We start from the raw sequence: 21,958 nt of genomic DNA, 5'->3' as shown, positions 1-21,958 counted from the left end.
AGCCCCCGGGATTGCACTTTGTTTGGACTCTGCTCTCTCGTCTTGTTGCTCAGGGCCTTCCCTCATCTTCAGTAGCTATGTCATAATTTAATTCCTCTTACTGTGCACTTAAACAGACGTGAGCGTTTCTCTATGGTAAAGCAACGTTATGCTGAACATCTTACGGGTTCCTCTGGGTTCCATTCGTGGCTGTGCACCCAGTGACGTTCCTGAGAGTCGAGCTGCTGGCCGGGTGAGGGGCGGACTTCGCTGCCCTCAGCTGGCATGTTTACTCCATCAGCAGCCCGTGAGAGTTACTGCGTTTTCTGGAAAGAACATTAGGGGATAAATACAGTCTTCTTATATACAGACGCGCATTTCACTTAACCCTGGCCCTGTGATGGAAATCTGTCTTAACGCTTTTTCACTTGTATCTTCTTAACTTGAATCCAGGAAACCATGGAAAACGTGAAGAAATGTAAAAATTTCCTGTCTACGTTAATAAAGCTGGCTTCATCCGGTAAACAGTCCACAGAGACAGCTGCTAATGTGAAAGAACTAGTACAGAGCCTACTGGTAAGAGTGCGGCCCTGAGCCCCTTGGCCTGAGAGCGTCTGCGGGGCACACGGGGGGCCGCCGAGCAGGGCAAGTCCTGTCGCAGGTGTGTGTGGCCCAGCCGGGCGCTCGGCCCGGGCTGGCCTTCTGGGGACTTCACAGAGAGGCTGCCACGGGGGCCAGTGCCCCGCGCCCCGACCCTTTGTGGCCTCACTTGCCAGCCTGGCCCGCTTCCCGGGGCGTCCCGTTGATGGCCACTGGAAAGTGTCCCGTCGGCCTCAGGAGCATTTTTAAACACCTGACAGGGCGTTTTACAGGCTTTCTCTCAGGTCTCTGCTTTACCTTCTGTAACGGGAGAGTTTCAGACCTGTCAGAAGCGGAAGGCAGAGTCTGGTGAAGCCCTGTGTCCTGTCTCTACGCTTCCCCAGTGACCGAGTCACACCCGATCTGGCTGCTGCACCCCCCACCCCGTCCCATACATATTGCGGCACGGAAGGGCACTTGTTAGAGATCACCACCGCACGTGATCAGCCTGCCAGCCCAGGGACCCTGGGGCTCTTGAGAGCCTGGTTGCCACACATGGTACCAGCGCCTCCCCTGCTGCTTACAGCTTGTTCCAGCCACAGGGCTCTGTCAACTGCGGGCACTGCGGTCGATCCTTGGTCTCCTTTGGCCGGATGGTCCCTCCTTGCTCTTCTCTTTCCCTTTGAAATCTGTCTTGAGGAAACCTGGTGGTTTGACGTCTGGGCTTTTGGATGCTTTCTGTCTTTCTGCTGCTGGGGTTTTTCGGCTCAGGTTCTTGGCTCCCTGTGCCTGCCTTCCTGGTGCAGCCAGCTGGGAGTGGGTGGCAGAGGGGAGGCCCTCGGCCCCGGGGTGACAGCCTGAGGGACAGTCCTTCTCAGAGACATCGCATCCTCCTCCGAGGGGCTGGCTCTGTGCCCCGCATGCAGCCCACGCTGGTTTTGGTCTAGAAGGAAAGAGGTTGTGCTCCCGCAAGCAAGTGATTGTTTCAGACCATATACTTAAATATTTTCAGGGAACTGAGAGATTGAAAAATGATCTTATCTCCCATGAGAAATATGAACTCCTGGCTTTTTGTTTGTTTTAATTGTAACAATTCTACCTTCTGATGAAAATTTCTAATGGAATAAATGTTTCTCTTTTTCATCCCCACGGTCCCTTGTCTTGTGGCTCCCCCCCCCCCCCCCCCCGCCCTGCCAAGGGAGCTGGCTGACTCTCTCCATCCCTTGCTTCCCAGATGGTCCAGCACTGCACCCCCATCTCCCCGCTGTGCTCCTGTCAGGGGGCCAGGACCCCCGTTCCACCCTTCTCATGGGACCTCTTGGCTTTCTGGACCCTGCTGGCTGCTCCCTCTTTGAATTTAGCATTAGCTAGCTCCGGGTTTGGCTGCTGGTGATATGCTGACGCCAAGGCCACAGGTCCAGCAGAGGCTCATGTCCTCCTGTGGGGACCCCAGGTGTCGGCCTCATCTCGAGGATGGCCCGTGATGTCCCATCCCTACCCACCTCTCTTTGCCTCCTGCCCTCAGACCACACTTGCTTTGGTTTCCAGAACAGAGTCATGCCCCCTCCTGTCTGGGCACTCGCTTTCCTCCGTGCCCTGGGCTTCCTCCTGGAGGCTTGGTGTGGGTCTTTGTGTCTCCTGACTTCTGCTGTGTTGTCCCCTGTGTTCCACCTAAGACCTGGCACACAGGACACCAGCACATGCTGAACAGAGAGATTGTGTGTTAACGTCTATTCACGGGAGAATTTCGTTGTGATTTTTGTTTTTAAGGATGGAAAAATCGAAGCAGAAGATTTCACTAGTAGATTATACCGAGAACTTAATTCTTCACCTCAACCTTACCTTGTGCCTTTCCTGAAGGTAATTGTGAACCCCCCGTGCAGCCCTGTGCACTGGCAGGTTGCAGTAGGCCTGTCGGAGGGGAGGAGGGGCGTGCGGGTGTCCCCGCCGGGCTTGAGGGCTGAAAGTGCCCTGTGATGCTCATTAAGGTTCTTGTCAGGAGACTCTTCTGTGCCATGTGAGGCCCCTGACCCCACACCTGCGGCGGTGCAAGGAGGTGCTCACCAGCAGGAGGGCTGATGGGGCGGGGCTCACCAGTGAGGAGCAGGGCTCAGGGGCATCAGGTCGGCCCTCTTGAGTAAGCTTTGCCGTCATGACATTCTTAAGAGCATTTCAGATCTACTGCTTTTCTCTTTCTCTTTTCTAAACAAATTTTATTTGGTTCTTACGGAGCATGATCCTGCTTGGTGATGTCGGGCTTGGGGGTCCGTGAGTGCCAGATGCCAACACCAACATCAGGGCAGAGATGTCAAGGCTCTAAAATCGGCCTGGTTGAGCTTGAGGCTTGTTTCTCGGAGTTGCAAGTTTCTGGGTTTGTGAGGAAGGAACCCGGTGCCCGAGCCGCCGCCGACCCCGTGTCTGTCTTTCCGCCCAGAGGAGCTTGCCCGCCTTGAGACAGCTGACCCCCGACTCCGCAGCCTTCATCCAGCAGAGCCAGCAGCAGCCGCCGCCCGCCTCGCAGGCCACCACCGCGCTCACGGCCGTGGTGCTGAGCAGCTCGGTCCAGCGCACAGCCGGGAAGACGGCAGCCACCGTGAGCAGCGCTCTCCAGCCCCCTGTCATCAGCCTCACGCAGCCCACACAGGTTGGCGTTGGCAAGCAGGGGCAGCCCACGCCGCTGGTATGAAGGCGAGAGCCTTGCCTGCCCTCCCCCCCACCCCCGCCTGCCTCTTAAACACACTGGCCACGGCGCAGGGAAGCCTCCTCCCAGTAGGCAGGAAATCTCCCGTCAGGGGAAGTGCGGGTGCTACCTGAGTAGTTCAGGCATGAACTAGAGGCCGAGGCCCTGCAAGTTGGTGAGTGAGTTCTCAGGAAGATGAAATAAGCACGTTGGCTCTTAACCCACTGGTCTGTTACCCGTATCGTTTGCGGGTATTTGTGGCTTAAATGAACATGGTGTGTTTGTAGTGAATCTTTAGCAGGGTGTTACCTTTGATTAGGAGCATTGCCCCAAGACAGAAAACAGTGTGTGCCTGGTGATGGTGCATCAGGCAGAGGGTGCTAGGCCTTTTGTCTCACGGCCTCGAACCCAGCTCTGCATCCGCTCTTTGGGCCTCAGTGAGATAAAGCTACATGTTACTGATGGCCGATTTACCGTGTGGGTCCAGTTTTCTGAGTTCTGTAGCTGGAAAAGGGAGGTCTTTGCTGGGAAGAGTTGCATTTTAAATGTGCTGGGCAGCTGGGCTCCCCAAACGTAGAAAGGTAGTTGACTTTTTTTTTTTTTTTAAACTTTTCAAGGGGATTTAGTTCCTCTACAGTTAAAAAACCTGCACAGCTCAGGCTCCCTTGTCACTTGATAGTGGGCTGTAGAATGTATTTTACTGTAGTGGCCACTTAAGAACAGAGTGAGCGACCAGAGTCCGTTAGGCTGTTTGCCCACTTGCTCGCGTGAAAGCCTCTGTCTTTGCATTGACTGGTGGATGAGAGCATCTCACCTGCGGGGCTGGGAACTTCGGTGCAGGGCACGGGGCCGGGCGAAGGTGTGCGTGAGAAGTCAGGGCTCCCTCACGTCTTTTTCACACCGAGGGGAAGAGATTTTTAAGTACAGGACTGCCCTCACCACTGGGGCTAATTTACGTAAAAGGTGCGGTCTCTCGGTGGGTGGTCATCTTTCCTTGAAAGGTGAGTCTTAGGGCGTGGTTGTGAACGACCTGACCTGTGTTTGTGGTTTATGGTCAGAGGCTGTCCTGATCAGCAGGGTCGCTTCTACATTCCGCTTCCCTGGTCCTGCCAGACGTGCTGTGCCTGTTTGGGGGGATAGCAGTGTGATCAGGCCCGAACCTGGCCCATTCCCTGCCTCGAAGCCTGTAGAGACGCAAACGGGAGGCTTTTCCCTGAGTTTATGGCAAAACCTGACACGCACATCTTGAGGCGATAGCTGTCTTGACTCTCCTTTATGGTGTGAGTTTTCGTAGGTTTGTTGCCGAGATAGTTTGGTTGCAGGGCACTGCCCCGTCCCCTCAATGAGTGTCCCGTAGTCCAGGGCATACGCAGCAGGTCACCTTTGTAACATTTAGAAACAATTGTTTCTCTGGCCCCAGAGGTTTTGGGCCAGGCGGTGTCTCCCCAGCTCGGGGAGTGCTGCTTGTGCAGGACGCAGCACTAGGCCGGGCGCAGGGCCTTACACGGCTGGCGCCTTGAGCAGGGCATAGGTGGGAGCGCGCTCCAGCTGACAGGGCTCCAGGCAGGGCGGTGCCGTGCCGCGCAGGCCTGGGATAAGGGGTAGCAGGGACATGGCTGGGGCTAGACTCTGCTCTGAGGGCGTCTCCCCGAGCGCAGCCTCGGGTGGTGAGTGCGGGCAGGTCCCCATGGAGAGGCGGTCTGAGAAGCTCTACCTTGAGTGCGGAATTCAGGGCAGGACTTGGGAAATCTGACCTCCCCCTGGTGTAAAAGGCAGCGCACTTCTTAGAGACGGATGTGGAGAAAACGTGCCCTGCAGCCCCCAGCAGTGGTATCCCCTGCGCTGAGATTTGTCGGGGAAGGCGTATTCCATGCTGGACTGCTGAGTCAGCCTGCCTCCTCCCTGCAATGACCTCAGGACCTCAGGCCCCATGTGCAGATCTGCCTCAAGAACCTGCCTCTCGTGTGGCGCCTGACGCGGGTGTGCCGGTCCTGGCGGGGCCCTGGCCGGGGACGGGTGCTGGCGGCCCTGGGGGAGTTGTGCTGATGGGCCGGCGGCTCTGCCTCAGGTGATCCAGCAGCCGCCCAAGCCCGGAGCGCTGATCCGCCCGCCCCAGGTGACGCTGACGCAGACACCCATGGTCGCGCTCCGGCAGCCTCATAGCCGCATCGTGCTCACCGCGCCCCAGCAGATCCAGCTGAACCAGCTGCAGCCAGGTGAGGGCCCCCCGTTTGGTGCCGTTACCTGCACGTGGAGCCCTGAGCGGCCATCACCTCCTGGCCTCGGTCGGGGGAGGGGGTCCAGAGTCAGATACGGTTAGTGCTGCTGGCTTATGTCCCAAGCCTCTCCTGCACTTGAAAAAGCGTGATGAGTTTCAGGAGAGTAAGTGCTTGAGAGGCTGTTCTGTGGCCTATGATTTCGGTCGGGAGTCTGGCGTTTTTACCGGCTTTGTCGTGGCCGGTGAGCGGTGATGCCCTCCCCTCCGGCCAGCAGGGTCCGGAGCAGCGGTGGTGCCTCCCAGCAGAGCCTGCGGTGGCTTCTGCAGAGTGTGCCCCAGCGTGTTGGTGGGTATACCGTTGGTGTCTTGTGTTGCAGTCCCTGTGGTGAAGCCCGCTGTGCTACCTGGAACCAAAGCTCTCTCTGCTGTCTCGGCTCAAGCAGCTGCTGCGCAGAAAAACAAACTCAAGGAGCCTGGGGGAGGCTCATTTCGGTAAGGAGTAGGCCTGCGCACACTGAGCAGAGCGACCCCGGGGTGCATGGCGGGGCGGGAGCCTGTGTCCCGGGGCCGGCCTTGCCTGAGTGGCACCAGCTGCTCTAATTTCGATACCGTATTCTTTCCATGCTTCATTTTGACCTTTGTATACACGTTTTCCCACGGAGTTAGTATGGGGAGGTTTGCTGTGGACACGTAGCAGGAAGTAAACCAGTGTTCTTTGGCGTATGAACTAATAGAAAACCTGTCGCTGTGATGTTGCGCGTCAGTATTTTGAGTACATCACGGCTATAGAGCAGAACGCTTCACTTGCCCCTCTTTAACTTCCAGAAATGCTGTACTGTGGGCTCTTGATGAGCAGCCAGGCAAGGGGCTACGTGTCAGGGACACGCGGTACACAGGCTGTAGAGCTGACGTGGATAATGGCGAAGCAGCAGGAAAGGGCGTGTGTCTCGGGGGTTTTCACGGGGCTGCCCCCTCCCAGATGGCATCCCTGAAGCTGTTGGCTGGTGGAGCAGGGTTGGCGTGGGGAGGGTGTTGTGCCTGGGCGGTCTGGCACGGAGGGCCAGCACCCGGTGGGGCGGGGAGGGGGTCCACCTGCAGGTCAGAGAAGTAAGAGAGCAGAGGCCCCTGGGAACCCTGCTGTCTTCCTGCAGGGGAAGGGAGTTAGGACGGTCTCTGCAGTGCTGTGTTAGCTCGGGGTTCAGCGTCTGGACATCGGGGGAAGGAGACAAAGCTCCTTGCCCTGTGCACTGGAGGCACCTGGGGTGGTGGCGAGCACACCCAGCGCTCAGACCATGTCTTCTGAGAGCCGTTCTGTTCTCATGACCCAGACACCTTAGAAGGGCTGGCTCTGGGGTCTCTGCAGTGTGAGCTGGTGCATCTTGTTAGGTCAGAAAGCAGTGCTGGGGTGGATGGGCACGCAGTAGAGCTGACAGAAGTCGCCTGGAAGGGCGTCCTTTCCCCCGCCTGTGTGTGTAGTGACAGACTGCTACCGGCTGAGATGGGAAAGCACGAGTCCATGGGAATGAATAAACGGGAAGCTTAGGGGAAAAGGGGAAACCAGCAGGGACCCCCGAGGGTTGGAGCTCGGAGCGCATCAGGAAGGGACCAAGGAAACCCAGCCTGTGTGGGGCTGTGGGACATTCTTGTCATGAGGGGAGGGGACATCAGTCAAATGGGGACACAGACGTGCTGCAAGACGCCTGGCCTGTGGCCTTGCAGGTGTCACGGGCACGAGAGCCAAGGAAAGGCTGAAGAGTGTTCCAGGCTAAGGAGGCTGAAGAGCCACGCGGAGGGGCTGTGAGCATGGCTGGCAGCCTGCTTTGCAGAGGTCGCCCGGCTGCTCCGTAGGGGACGCCCTTGGGCGCAGGGAGCACACATGGGGTGTTCGGGGTGGGGCGCGGGGAGTCAGGTTGGCAGCTTCCCCGTAGGTGATTCGGGAAGAAGAGAGCCCTGCACCCCGTATTCCCGCTTTTCCATAACTGTGACTGTTTTACGAATAAATTAATGCTCTTTGATTTTTTAAGAAAGGTTTCACTTGGAAGAAACTCCTAGAAGCTGTGAGGACAGTGTTGCTGGGTTTTGCTCCCTCAACTTAGTCCTGCCTGGGGAGCCCTCTGCACATGTCCTCATGCCAGAACTTGTGCGGCTTTAACCCCTGGCGGGTCTTCCTTTAAAAGAACAGTTTCAGAGAAGATCGCTAGGCCTCCTTGTTCCGGGGACAGCATAGTGCAGGCGGGAGCTGCTGGGACGCATGCCTGGAGGGGCGTCCGCATGCTTTCTACCACAGGGTCCCACTAGGTTATGCCCCCCGAGTACACCTCCTGACGTGCCCCTTGCTCAGTCAGCATTGTCTTCTCTGAAGGGATGACGATGACATCAATGATGTGGCCTCGATGGCGGGAGTAAACCTGTCGGAAGAAAGTGCACGAATATTAGCCACGAACTCTGAATTAGTGGGCACCCTGACACGGTCCTGTAAGGACGAAACCTTCCTCTTACCAGCGCCTTTACAAAGAAGAATCTTAGAAATAGGTATGTGGGCGCGCTGTGGCCGTCCCCCGACCTCTGGTGTGCCCGCGTGGCCATAGTCCTCCGTGGAGCCGCCCTCTGCTGATGGCTCCCTGGCGGGGCACGTAGGCCCCAGCGAACATGCCTGGTGCCTTGTTCCCCCTTTTGCCCATGTCCTACGTGGTTGATGCCAGTGGTTCTCAGGTAGTGGCAGTGATGTAGACCACCCCCTCCCACCCAGAGGGCCTGCTTGGGCTGCCCTCACGTTGCTCTGAGCAGTGGACGAGAGAACAGCGACGTTTGTAAAGTGTTGCCTACCCCCAGGTAAAAAACACGGCATCACGGAGTTGCATCCAGACGTAGTGAGTTATGTATCCCACGCCACCCAGCAGAGGCTACAGAACCTTGTAGAAAAAATATCAGAAACGGCTCAGCAGAAGAACTTCTCTTACAAGGTAACACGCTGTTCTCCTGAAGAGGTCGCGCTTGCCGTGGACTCAAAGTCAGCACTGCTGGGAAGCCTCTTCCCGCACCAGGCGTGGGAGGGCGGCACGGGAATGTTTCTTGGAACTACATTTTGGGGGAGATGCCGCCTCTCTTAGCCCACGGTGGTCTCGGGCGCTGTGTGCCCTGGCTGGGGAAGGAAGCCTGGCTTGCATGAGGATGCACGGCAGGGGTCTAGCCTGGGTTGGGGCTGGGGCAGACATGGCTTGTCCAGCCTTGGAGGTCGCAGAGCCTCTGCCAGTTCTACCCTGTGCCCCTGCGGCCTCGAGCTAGCCCTGCAGACCGAGTGGCTCTGGTTCACACCTGCTTCTGTGACTCGGACCACTGTCCTGTTTTGTGGAGGGTCCAGGGGGCCGGCTGCGGGGCCGGGTCCGCCTTCCTCTTCCCTCCCTCACACGAGTACAAGTCGGAGGGGCCCAACTGAGTGAGGCTGGTGCTGTTGGAGTGGCAGTTAAAGAATCAAATGATACCGAAGTGTGTAAGGTGGAAACCCCCCTGAGCCCTAGCACAGCTCTGCTGACAATCGCTTGTCTGCGTGTTAGCACGCAGGCCGTCTGGGGACGAGGGGTTGGGTGCATGGAGGTTCTGTAGGACTTGCTTTGGGAGGTGGGCTGGTGTGTAGCCTGCTCAGCCCAGTCCTCAAATTTATGACCATGTTTTTTTACCTTTTTGTAGGATGACGACAGATACGAGCAGGCAAGTGACGTCCGGGCTCAGCTCAAATTTTTTGAGCAGCTCGACCAAATTGAAAAGCAGAGGAAAGACGAGCAGGAGAGAGAAATCCTTATGCGAGCGGCCAAGGCAAGTACCTGCACCTCACTGGGCAGGGCTGTTCCCTGCCCTGGGCACCCGCGCACACGCGGGGCTCCGGGAGGCCAGCGTGGTGTTGGGGGGCTGGCCCTGCAGAAAATGTGATGTGTGTGATTTAGGAGGGGGCCGCGGGTGGGATGTGGACCTGAGTCCAGGTCCCTGCGGGCCGTCCTGGCACACCATCTGTCAGGTTCCTGTGCCTGGTGGGCATGGTGATGACCGCCTCTGTGCTCTTCTCCAGTGGGATTGATTTTCTTAAGAATAATGGTGGTTTTTTCCCATGACGTGCAGGCTGAATTTTCATCTTCTGGCTGTAAATAAGCATTTAAAAATGTAGTATACGTTCTGTCGTATGATCTGGATATTATATTGTGAATAAGATAGCATGTTTGTTAGATGATAGACATTTAGATCATAATTTGTTTTTGTTTTTACTTTAAAAAATAGTCTCGATCCAGACAAGAAGATCCAGAACAATTAAGGTTGAAACAGAAGGCAAAAGAGGTAAGCTCTTTTAGTAAAAAATCTTTACTATATGTTTGGAAATAGATTCTTTTTTTTTTTTTTAAAGATTTTATTTATTTGACAGAGAGAGACAGAGAGGGAATAGGTTCTTATATAACCTAATTGTCCAGCCAAAGAAAGGGGAAGAAAGGTGGCATTTCTGTGACAAAGCGATAGATGTTTGCAGAGGTGTGAACACTGTGTCCTCCTCAGGGTGACAGTAATTTCTCATTGCGTGCCTTTAGCCTTTACATATACACAGTTTGTTGTATTTTCTGAGCTTCTTAAGATGAGCATCTGTTTTGGTTTATGATTTTTCTGATTGTAGGATAAGCTTAACCGTTATAGTCAAAACAGTGAAGAAATTTTAATTTAGACAATTTCCAAAGATCCTTTGCTGTTACTTTTGTAGTAAAAGGTAACATGCAGGAAATGACAGTCTCGTTTCTCTTATAAAACGAAGATGCAGCAACAAGAGCTGGCTCAGATGCGGCAGCGTGATGCCAACCTCACCGCCCTCGCCGCCATCGGGCCCAGGAAAAAGAGGAAAGTGGACTCCCCAGGACCGGGCTCGGGGACAGAGGTACGCAGCGCAGCAGCGCTCGAGGGCATGCGGGGCCTGGGAGCACCTCTTGGCTCAGCTCCAGGTGGGCGGACACACCCGAGGACCGGCATTCTTGCATTTACATGTGGCTCTCCTTTGGAATATTTGTACGACGTTCACGTGGGCTTGTCGTGGAGATGCCGTGAGCTGGCGGTTCTGTCCGAGAGGAGGTTTGCTGGCCGGGGTAGGGTGCCGCGAGGTTGGACCGCTGGTGGAGGGAACGCAGGCAGACTCTGTTGGAAGGGTGGCCTGGAGCAGCACGCGTGACGCAGGCCTGGAGGAAGGAAAGGGGCCCTTGCCCATTTCTGTTTGTCTGATTTTGTTAGTTTCTTGTTTTGTTCGTTGTGATATCTTTACCTAGTTACAAACCCAACCTTAGGGTGTTGTTACTTTTGCTTAGATCGTCACTAATTTTTTAAGTAAATTATGAGAAGAAAGCACACTTGGCCTTTCCCACTGACACGAGGTCACGGCTTCCGGCGGTGCGGTGCTGGTCCGGGCTTGCACTAGCAGCGTTTCCAGTGGCCTGAAGGGCAGCACCCAGCGTTTCTTGTGTGGTATGCTGATGATGGGTTCTCTTGACTTCTGTTTACTCGAAAGGGCCAGTGTTTCTCCTTCAATTTCGAATATTTTCCCTGAATATAAAATTCTGGGTTGACAGTGTTTTTCTCATTTAAGATTTCTCTCTCTCTCTTTTTTTTTTTTGAAGATTTTATTTATTTTTTATTTGACAGAGAGAGACACAGCGGGAGAGGGAACACAAGCAGGGGGAGTGGGAGAGGGAGAAGCAGGCTTCCCGCCGAGCAGAGAGCCTGATGTGGGGCTCGATCCCAGGATCCTGGGACCCTGACCTGAGCCGAAGGCAGACGCTTAACGACCGAGCCACCCAGGCGCCCCTAAGATTTATTTTCTTCTACGTTGTTGGATAAGCTGAGTGTATCCAGATAGATGGCGTTTAATTTTTGGGAAGGACACACTAAGGATACGTGCACCCAAGGACTGGGCACCCTTCATACTCTGCACTTTCTCGCCTGTTCCCTGGGCCCCTCTGTCTTACCCCTGACGTCTTTCACTCCTCCAAGGACACTCCCACTTGAATGCTGGGCTGTCTTGTTCCAGATCACAAAAAAGGTGGGAGGTTTCCCAGCGTGTTTCCCAAAATTGCAAAACTCTTATCCTTAAATCTGAGAAATAGTTGTAATATCTGTTTGAGCATCACATTTTCCTGTGAAAGGGGCAGCTCTGTTGTCTTCCTGGCCCCACTGAGGTTTACGCTTGTGCCCTGCACCTGCTGTTTCTCCCTTCTCTGGCTGCTTTGAGATTATCTTCTCAATTTCTAGAAGTTTGGATTGTGTTTGGACTGGGTTCTCTTGACATTTAGCCTGCTCGGGGTTCTTTGATGTGTAGGTCAGTGTTTTTCCTCAAATTTGGGACATTATGGCCTTTATTTCTTCAAAATTTTTTTTCCTGCTGCAGTCTGTTTTTTCTGAGTGGGGTTTCCAATTACACGTATGTTGGACCTGATGATGTTGCCCTTGGGTTTCTGACACTGTTCAGTTTTCTTTCATTTTTCTTCTCTGTGTCCTCACAAGGACGGTCTCTCCTGGTATAAATCTTCAGACCCCCTGACCACACGGGGTTGTGTCGTTGGCAGAGGCAGCCGTGAGGCCGCCCAGTGAAGCTCTCACTCACTGGTGTGTTTGTGACTCCAGGTGTCTAGTCGGTGTCTCTTAGGGTTTCTGACTCTGCTAAGATTGCTTGTCTGCTCACATACTGAGAGCACATCTTCCAGGGCATCATGCCTTTGGCCTGTGTTTAAAAGCTGATTTAGTGCATTTTCGAGGCCAGCATCTGGGCTGCCTCAGCGTCAGTCTCTGGTCCCTGCTTTTCTCCCCAGCGGTGGGTCTCGTGTTCCTGTTTCTTTGCATGTCTAGTGATTGTTGCTCAATGCTGGATATTGTGGAGGACAGGAGGAGAGACCAGCTTTGTCTTCTTCTCAAGAGTGCTGGTTTTTGTTTCAGCAGGTGGTATCTGGACTTGTATGCTTTGTTTTTCACTTTGGTGTTGGTGCCCCTGGGACCTGGTAGGAATCCCCTGCACACTCCGCCTTCCCTGTCCCCGTTTGGTCTTAGGCTTTGTCGGGGTGGCTTTTATTCTCGGGAGTAAGCTTTCCTCCCAGGGAAAGGCTTTTATTCTCGGCTGGGTGGGCTGGGTGGGCTGGGTGCCAGGGTGGGAGCAAGGTCTTCCTCCTCGGGTGGGCTGGGCTGTGATGTGGCCCATCATAGCCTGCGCACATTCTTTACTCACCGCTGAAGTCGTACGTGGTCTAGCTGTCACGTCTTTGCCTCTGTTCCTTTCACCCTCCCTCGGCGTTCTTTCCTTGAGTGACTGTGTGTTTAGCACTGGAGGTGTCTGTGCAGTCCTTTTGGTTTTCTGAGTCTCATTCTCTGCCACAGTCTTCGGGAGGGTTTGTGGGGACAACATCCCCAAGTTCTTACACGCGGATGACAGTTTGTGTCCTGTGTACCTAAAGATCTGTGTCAATGGCCTTGAAATCCTTGGCTCCCATTTTCTTTACTCGAGAACCATAACTGTTTTACCTTGGGTATTTATTCCCGGCATAAAGTGTTGCTCTTCAAGCCTGATGATGGTCTAATTTTATTTTTCTTGTATATCATGCGTTCTTTTTGCCCAAAGGATTTTTTTTTTTTTTTAAGAGTCTTTAATTTTACTTGGAATTGGTTATCCTGGGTTGAGTCCCTCCAACAGCAGTTTGAGGTGTGTTTTTATTTGGGAAAACCTTCTCTCCTGTTGGGTTTACTTGGCTTCCTCTTTGGGGCTCCCAGCTGTGGGACGTTGTGTTGACTTTGCCGTCGGCATTCATGCTTCCCTCCAAGCCGCTCCTGCCTCAGGTGGCCTCTCTCGGGCTCGAGGCTCTGCTCTCGTGGTTTGGCCTTCGTTCCTCAGTCTCCTTTCTAATTTTTCCTGACTCTGGCACCTCCTCAGTTCTGCGGATTCCGGCTTATGTTGTTTTCTCATGATGGCTACCATTTTCTTAATATGTTTTAAGTTGTTTTATGGTAGAACATTACAGTTCCGGTCTGTCTTTTTAATACGCATTCACGGTGTTTTCCGTTGTCTGTTGAGATGTCATTCATCCTCCTTACCTTCTTTTTCCTAGTACTGACTCGTGTGGGATTTGCTCTTAGTGCTCTCCTGTTCTCCTTTCATGCGAATTTAGTTTTCTTGAACTTTTAAGAGGAGGAGGTGTCTGAGGTCGTCTGTGAACCACTCGGAGCCCCTCTGACGTGGTCTTTGTGTGGTGATGGAGGCGCGGCTGCTTGTCTCTCAGGCCCACGGCACTGCTCCCCTCCCCCCTGTGTTCCCAGACTGCCCTTGGTCTCCACTGCCTCTGTCCCGCTAGCCTTCGATATCCTGCCTCACAGTCTTGTCTGCGTGAGGCCCTCAGCCGCTGCCTGCCTTTCTGAAGGCCTGCTGGCTCCTGGGGTTTCCAGGCCTGGTGGTGCCTGTTGATGTTTCTCTAGCTTGTCCTGCACGGTTTTGTGGTACCATTCAGGCTTGTGGCTGCCTGAGGCTTATCTCCGCTGACTTTGCTCTAAATACCGTCTGCTTGTTTTAGGTTTTGTCGTCTGGTTGCGTAAGTCTTACGTGGGCCTTTGGGAAGATCAAGAAACTGCTGCCCCTGTTGCTGCCTTCCCAGAATGTAGTGATTTACTTTAAAAAATACAGCCTCTTTTAATTGAAAATAGTTTCAACCTGCAGAGAGGTTGGAGGAGTAGCACACAGAACTCCATTAGTTTAGATTCTTGGTTCTGAACGTTGCATCCCATGCACCTCATCACGGTGTCTCACGTGTACGTGCGTGTGAGTGTGTGTACTACGCGTATGTACCGTATATAGTCTTCCTGTGATGGGATACCCTGCACACCCGAAGGTCGGCGCTGTGAGGCCCCGTCTGGCACGATGCCCCACAGCCTCCCAGGCAGGAAGTCCTGTCCTCCCACCTGCTCCCACCTCGCCCGCAGCCCGGCAGCATCTTTGGCTCCCAGCAGGGATGTGTGGGGCATCCGGCTGGCACGCCGCATGATTCTGTCTGAATGTGCCCGTTCTGGACAGTGCTGAAGAGGATGGGATTGTGTGTGTAGGTGACCCTCCGGCTGGGTCTGGTGACTGGCAGAGACGCCTCCGTCTCGGTGGGTACCCTGTTGTTGAGTCCGTCACATCAGGAGGCCTGCGTGTGGGGACCTTCCTGCTGACCCGCACCATGGTCACAGCTTCACTCGGCTCAGCCACGTTCTCCAGGGTCGTCTCTGTGGTTCCGCCAGCGTTTGTTGGCATTTAGTAAGGAGATGTTCCAGGATTATGCAGATGCTGCCCCTCCTCCAGCCTCAGCATCCGTTGCTGACGCCCGCCAGCCTCCATGGCCACTGTCAGAGGTGCCAGTGGTGCCTTCTGCGTTTGCTAGTTGTCTTCTGCGTACGAAGAGCTCTCCCTCCTCCGTCCATCCGTTTGTTGGCTCACCACAGTGGCAGGGACCATGGACACCTGTTGTGTTCAGTGGGTTGTAATCAGTACTCTCATTATTTCTAGATGTGGGCAGTGGAAGCTCCTTCAAGCTGGTTTTTATATCCTTTTGAAGTGTCTCCCTCGTTGTTGAAGCATCCTGGTCTGACTGGCATGAGTGGCGTCCCGGAGCCTCTGGTGCTTCCCTGCCCCTCCAGCACTTTGCCAGGAACCTGGTTCCCTTCGGGGAGGGGGGATGGCGTGTGGAAGCCGGGCTCTGAGCTCTGTGTGTGCTGGATGCTGTGGGGCTCCCTGTGTCCAGGCCCTGGGGGCGCTCGTGCAAGTACAGGTGCGCACGCGTGCGTTACCACCCTTCCTGCGTCCAAGACAGCCCTCTGCACTCCTGTCAATACTCTGGTGGTAGTCTGCATGCAGGGCTGCTTCCCAGCCTCCCCCTCTCCTTGCTTGTGAGAGCTTGGGTTCCCGTTTTCCTGGCGGATCTGGCCTTCTGCTCACGGGACCAGCTCCCTGGCCACTTTGGCTGCTGGGGTCTTGGTGCTGGGAGGGGTGGGAGGCAGACGGGAAGAGCGCGTTGACTAACTTTGACGTGGGTGTTAGGATCTGTCCAGAGTGCGTGCTGCAGAGTAGGAAAAGCATATGCTTCCAGACCCGCAGGGAGAGCTGGGCGCGGGGCAGCACCTGGTGGTGGAAGCATGGCACCCCGTGCGACACAGTGGAGGGAAACGGGTCGCCAAAGACTGTTCGGGGGGGCTCCTCCACACTGTCGCTTTGCGGGCTCTTGGGCTTAGGGGGTGCTTCTGCCGTTCTTCACCAGAGTAGTGCTCAGCTCTTTAGCTCCTTTTTTTTAGTTTAGGAGTATTTCCTTGGGATACGTCTTATTAAAAAAACTGTTTATTTTGAACTAATTTTAGACCCACGGAAAAGTTAGGGAAATACTAGAGTGCTTCTGTGAGCCCCTGCACTCCGCCAATATGAGTCACCGGTGTGATAGGCTGTTGGCAAGACCTTATCTGATTCTGTTTTTCAGAATTTAATTTTTTAAAAATTATAATGAGCTTTACATTTTAGAGCAGTTTTAGGTTCAAGCAAAACTGAGTGAAAGTACAGAGGTTTCCCATGTGCCCACTGCCCCCACACGCACGGCCTCCCCGTCGTCCACATCACTCACCGGAATGGTGTAGGTCACACAAGGATGAGCCTACACGGACACGCCGTCATCACCCAAAGTCCGTGGTTCACCCCCGGGTCACTCTGGGCGCCGTGCGCTCTGCGGGCGTGGACAGACGCATCGTGACGTGCGTCCAGCTTTAGAGCGTCACACAAGAGTAGTCTCCCTGCCCTGAAATCCCCCACTGCCCTCACCCTACCTCCCGCCACCCCAACGACCACTGGTCTCTTTACGTCTCCGTCCTTGTGCCTTTTCCGGAAGGTCGCAGAGTTGGAATCCCACGGCGTGTGGCCTTCTCAGATGGGCTTCCTTCACCGAGTGACAAGCGTCTGGTTTCCTCCCTGTCTTCTCAGGGCTTGAGAGCTCATGTCTTGTCAGCCCTGAATCCTATCCCAATCGTCTGGACGGACCACGGTGTAGTTGTCCATCGCAGGCTGAAGGACGCCTTGGTCGCTTCCAAGTTTTATCAACTGTGAATAAAGCCGCTTTAAACACCCGTGCGCAGGTTTTGTGTGGACGTGAGCTTTCAACTCTTTTAGATAAATACCACGGTGCATGATTGCTGGATTGTATGGTGAGAGTATGTTTAGTTTTGCAGCAAAACACCAAACTGCCTGCTGAAGAGGCTGCGCCATGTTGCCTTCCCGCCCACAACGCATGAGAACCCCTGCTGCCCCACGTCCTGGCCCGTGTTCGGTGTCGTCGGCATTGTGGGTTTGGGTCCTTCTGATGGGTGTGCAGATATCTCACTGCCGTTGTCATGGGCATTTCGCTGATGACACGGGACGAGGAGTGTGTGTTTGGGTGCTCATCTGAATGTCTTTTGTGGCGAGGGGCCCGTTTGGGGCTTGGGCCTATTTTTATTCAGTTTGTTTATTCTTGTTGGGTTTTGTGAGTTCTTTGCATAGTTTGGGTGATAGCCCATGAGCAGATACTTCTTTTGTAAATATTTTCTCCATGCTTGATTGTCACCATTTTCTCACGGGTGACCTTTTCCTGTCATGGGATCTCACCCAGGACCTTGTGGTTCTTCAGTTCTTCCCTGTCTTTCCTGATCTCGACGCTTGTGAAGTGTGCGGGTCACTTATTTGGTACAAAGTCCCTTAATTTGGGTTCATCCTGTGTTTCTTCATGATTAAATCCAGCCTCCATAATTTTGGCTAGAACATTGCAAAACTGATCTGGTTCCCATGCGTCTCGTTGTCCGATAACTTTGACCACTTGGTTCAAGTGGTGTCCACCAGGTGGTTGCGACGTGGGCCCCTGCCGCCCCCGTCCCATTTTCTCTGTGGCAGTGGTTGTACTGTCTGCCTGGGGCGGGTTTTCTCTTTCCTGCCCCACGCGTGGGAACTGCCGTTCTGCTGTGGAGGGGCTGTCCCCTCTGCCCTCTTCCCCCTCCTGCTTGCTCGCTCAGTGACTTAACCTGTGTGAGTGTGTGTGCTTGCTTCTTCCGTGGGGGATCCTCTGTCACCACTGTCCACGTTTGGTTGCCCATGTGGCCCCAGCTTCGGCCATGGCGAGCTCCTGTGTCCTCTCATGAACCCCTCATTTTTTGAAGACTTCTTTCTCTCTCACATTACAGACTTTGCTTATGGTTTTCCTGCTGTAACTGTGGAGTCAGCGCTGGTTCCTTCTGTTGGCTGTACTCTTGGGTGTCCTGTCCCAGGCCCCCTCGAGGGCCACACGCACACACGCTTGCCCGTGCTTGCTTTGTTTCTGTCCCTCTGTCTCTGCACTGAAAACAGCGGCTTGTACATGGACCCCAGGTTCTCTTCTGCCGCCACAGGCCTCCTCCGGGCCGTGCCTTGTTGCTTATGTGAGAAACCTGGTTTTTATTTGTTTGTTCGATCCTAATTTACAGGTAAAGAAGTTTCAGAGTTGCTAAGCCCTGTGAGAAAGAGCCATACTAATTATTTAGAATATTTCTGTATTGTTCTTTTTATACCTACAACATCCAGTCAAAATTCTGCATTTCAGAGTTACTTAGATGGGTTATTTTTCTTGCCACTCCTTTCAGTATGGTTCTAATTGTTAATTTGTAGTACAGTTTAGTAGTTTTAGGTTCGTTAATTTGTAGTACGGTTTAGTGATTTTAGGTTCTTTTGTTGCTATTTGTATTTCGTGTTGGGTTCCCCCACATCTTGGTTGATTTGAATTGTTTGATTTAGGGGGTGGAGCATCGCCGGGGTTCTAGGGATCAGAGCTGTGGAAGCCCTGCAGACACACAGTGCTGTCCTCGTCCCCCCCCCCCCCGTTCCCATCCCTCCTCTGCAGTCCGTCACCACTCAGCGCACCCACGTGCATTTTCTTATATCCCCTTCTTATCTTCCTTGAAGGGCTGTGTGCAGGCACCCTTTGCATGTGCTGTTCTCACTAATACATTCCGGAATTGATTTCTTTTCAGAAAGACCCTTCTCATTCTGTTCTGTAGCAGGACAGAATGTACCGCGGCTGGTTGACCTTTCTCTCTCTCGTGCACAAGCCCTGACGCATCCGGTGACTGTGTGCACCAGCATCTTTGCATTGCTGGGGTGTACCGTTGAGGGTGAAGTGAAGTGCGCGGGTAGTCTTGTTAGGAGTCGCCGGGCTCTGGGCTCCCCTCCGGAAGATCTTGCTGCTGTGTTCCCCCAGCCGTGTAGCAGGGGGCCTCCCCTCGCCTCCCCTGCACTGTGTGTGGTCCTGGTTTTAGATTTTGCCAGTCTGATGGGTGATATGGGTAATCCGCTTTCATGAGTGTGCATGGGCGCTTGAACAGGCATGATCTCGTGATAGGGTGCAGAACTTAATAGACATCCATAACATGTACCTTGCTGATTTTGCTGACCAGTTTTCGGAATCCTTATTTTTGTCCATTTTTTGTGTTTTGTCCTAAGTGTCGTGACCTAAAGTCTCTGTTATTAGTGCGTTTCTATTTTTATCTCCTGTGTCTCCTGCAGTTTTTGCTTTGTAGCGGTGCGGGGGGCTGTGTGTGCACCATTATTTGGTACCTAACTATTCGAAGCTTTTCTTTTTATTAGATGAATGAATTAAGCCCATTCACCTTTATTGATAATGACCAATATGCTTGGCCTTTTCTCTTTCATGGTATTTTTATAATTATGTGTATTTTTTATGTTTGCTGTGATTATCCTCCTCTAAAGTGTATATTCTTTGCTCTTTAAAATTTTTTTGTTTGTATTTAGGAAGGTTTATAATTATCTTTGGGTGGTCATTTTTGCATGTAAACCTTATGAAATGTCTTCTGTCCCTTGGTTTTTACTTCACTGTTCAGCTTCTTGGTTCCTGTTGATCCTGAGCTCCAGTCGCTGCCCCATAGCCGCCAGTGAGCCTGTCCACACTGTGTTGTCCGTTCCCTGGCTCTCCGCTTCCTTGTTACAGTACACGACCTTCCACCTTACCCCCACCTCCGCGTTAGTGTAAGGTACACATTTCTGTGTCAGTGCTTACCCCCATCTCATTGCCGTGGTTCCCCCACCACCTCTTGCTTGGATGGCGCCTGCCCTGCGGCAGAGCCCTGGGCAGGCCTTGGTACAGGGTCCCCTGATGTTTGTATGTGGAAAACGGTCCTTTTGTGGCTTTGATAGGGAGGACAGTTTGGCTGGATATAAAACCCTTGGTTTACACTTCCTTTCAGTAATTTTGTAAATGCTCATCCATGGTCACCTCACTTTGTAAGTTGGTTTTGAAAAGCCTGATGCCAGGTCGATTCTCTTACCTTTGTGATTTATTTTCTCTTTTTACCTGGAGGCCTCATCTGTTTCTTTGAAAAGTAATAGTTTGTGAGGATACATCAGAGTTGATAGAATGCAGATTTTGGTCTCTGTTTTCCCAGAATGTTCTCTTGGATCCTGGTTTCAGTGTCTCTTGTGCTCCGTTGTCTGTTTTCCCTCTTCAGAGGCTCTGATAACACAGTACTGGCTTTGCTGGCCTGCCGCCCCCGCCTTCCCTGGGCCTGTCATTGTGTGTGCCCCTCGCTGGCCCGCCTTTCTTCACTTTTTCCCTCCTTGGCACCTTGCCGTTAACTTCACTTATTTCTGACATATTGTTTCCTTTTTATTTTTTTCTTGCATTTAGTCAACTCTTTTTCTTTCTGTTTTTAAGATATTATTTATTTATTTTAGAGAGCGTGCGTGTGCGAGTGGGGGAGGAGGGGCAGAGGGAGAGGGAGAGAGAGCATCCTAAGCAGACTCCACACTGAGCGTGGAGTGGCCCTGAGATCACAACCTGAGCCGAAACCAAGAGTCGGATGCTCAACTGACTGCACCACCCAGGGACCCCTCTGTTTTTTATCTACTTCTTTGTTACTATTTCCGGTTTTGATTCAGAGCAGTTTTCATGTCCTCAAATGCTCAGGTACGTTTTTTGTTGTTGAAAGGTCTGTCTTACAGTGTTCTTGTTTTTCCAGACAGAATTGGTCTCTGATGTGTGTGGAATTCTGTTTTCTTTTTGCGGTGGTTCTTTATGGATTTGCTCATCTTCCTCCTGTTCATTTTTGTGGTAGTTGGGGGTCTTGCAAGACTCGCGGTCTGATGGCGCCCTCTTCTGCCCGTGCTGGAATGTTGGGTACTGTAGCCGGTTTTTGGTTTGCGTTGGTTGTAGGAGGGTCATGTGTCCTTTGATGGTGAGGTTTCTGTCTTGTGGGACCCTAAGTGTCCCTTTACTTCCTTCCCTTTCAGCACCTGGTTTTCAGATGGTCCTTGTCAGAGGCTCTGTGTTGCGAGGACTCTGCCCACGCCTGTCCCTGTGTCTGTGCTCTGGGTGCTCAGACTGGGGTGGACCAGCAGCCATTCTGGGCTGGCTTTTGCTGGACCATGGCCCCTCGCGGTCTCCCTCATCTGTCTTTGCTTTGTGGGTGCCGTGGGCCCTGCTGAGGATGGGCCAGTTCTGCTCATTTGCGGTCCTTTTGGAGCAGGGTGCTCCCCATCTTCACATTATGCTGATGGAGTGATATCTGTATAGACTGGTGTTTCCCTTCTTGTTCTGAGTTTTTTGGGGAGAGAGAGGGAGCTGCTGGGGTGACTCGATGGCAGCGCGCTGTCTCCCCCTCCTGTGAGTGGTGTGCATCCTCCTAGGGTGAGTACCCGAGTGTCTTTACCGCGGCTGCGTCTGCGCACGTGTGTCTGTGTTCTGGACGGTGAGGGTGCAGAGATGGGTGTAACCGAGTTTGGGAACTGCGCCATCGCGAGGGCAAGCAGGGAGCCGTTCGTCCAGCTGAAGCCGGGGGCGTGGGAGCAGCCTTGAGAGCCACCTCGCCTGGGAGCCACCTTGATGGGAATCGGGCTCTCTGGCCCCCGAGGTGGAAATTTTGCTGAGGCAGTTCCAGAGGGGCCCCGGGCTGGGGGCCCCTATTCTCGGAGTCGTGGGAAGCTCAGAGCTGTGCCAGGGGCATGTGGCGCCGCCCTGCACAGCTCTGGGCTCCCAAGTGAGGCTGACCCCAGAAGCCAGGTGGGATGTTGGACGGAAGGTGTTTTTTCTTTCCATTTGGTTTTGCATCAAGTGTTTGTTGGCTGTCAGATTGATTGTGGCATTTTGACCACGGAAAGGTTGCCTTCAAAAGAAGTAGCTTCCTTTTGTCAGTCTTTCTAGTGGTCCTGTGACAGGGAGGCTCCACTTGCCAACGAGGAAACATGTTGCTGGAGCCTAGGCGCTATGGCCAAGGTCTTTTTGTTCCTAGCCCCAGGGCCTGCAAAAACAAAGCAAACTAAACAGCCCTTGATGGGGTGTGAATGTTGGTGAAGTTGGTCTGACATTGGCCCTTGCCTGGCAGAGTTTTCTGTTACTCTCCGTCGGCAGGGGCGGTGGGCGGAGCGCTCCTGCGTCCTCGGCTCAGGGCCCCTCCCTCAGGCTCTGCCTGCCCTG

General features: G+C 53.4%; 1 protein-coding gene across 1 annotated transcript in view; it reads left to right on the top strand.

Moving 5' to 3' along the window:
- TAF4 (TATA-box binding protein associated factor 4) overlaps positions 1 to 21,958 on the top strand; it is a 67,847-nt gene that overhangs the window by 42,495 nt on the left and 3,394 nt on the right. The window contains exons 5-14 of the mRNA XM_027623443.2: positions 433 to 555; positions 2,329 to 2,418; positions 2,993 to 3,238; positions 5,307 to 5,454; positions 5,834 to 5,948; positions 7,819 to 7,988; positions 8,289 to 8,419; positions 9,144 to 9,269; positions 9,726 to 9,782; positions 10,246 to 10,365. Of these exons, the coding sequence (XP_027479244.2) occupies positions 433 to 555; positions 2,329 to 2,418; positions 2,993 to 3,238; positions 5,307 to 5,454; positions 5,834 to 5,948; positions 7,819 to 7,988; positions 8,289 to 8,419; positions 9,144 to 9,269; positions 9,726 to 9,782; positions 10,246 to 10,365 (1,326 nt within the window). The remainder of the gene's footprint in view (positions 1 to 432; positions 556 to 2,328; positions 2,419 to 2,992; positions 3,239 to 5,306; positions 5,455 to 5,833; positions 5,949 to 7,818; positions 7,989 to 8,288; positions 8,420 to 9,143; positions 9,270 to 9,725; positions 9,783 to 10,245; positions 10,366 to 21,958) is intronic.

Source organism: Zalophus californianus, chromosome 8, assembly GCF_009762305.2.
Source record: "Zalophus californianus isolate mZalCal1 chromosome 8, mZalCal1.pri.v2, whole genome shotgun sequence".
NCBI classification, from domain to species: Eukaryota; Metazoa; Chordata; class Mammalia; order Carnivora; family Otariidae; genus Zalophus; species Zalophus californianus.
Note: the sequence above shows the minus strand (reverse complement) of the source record. Positions and strands in the feature narration are given on the sequence as shown.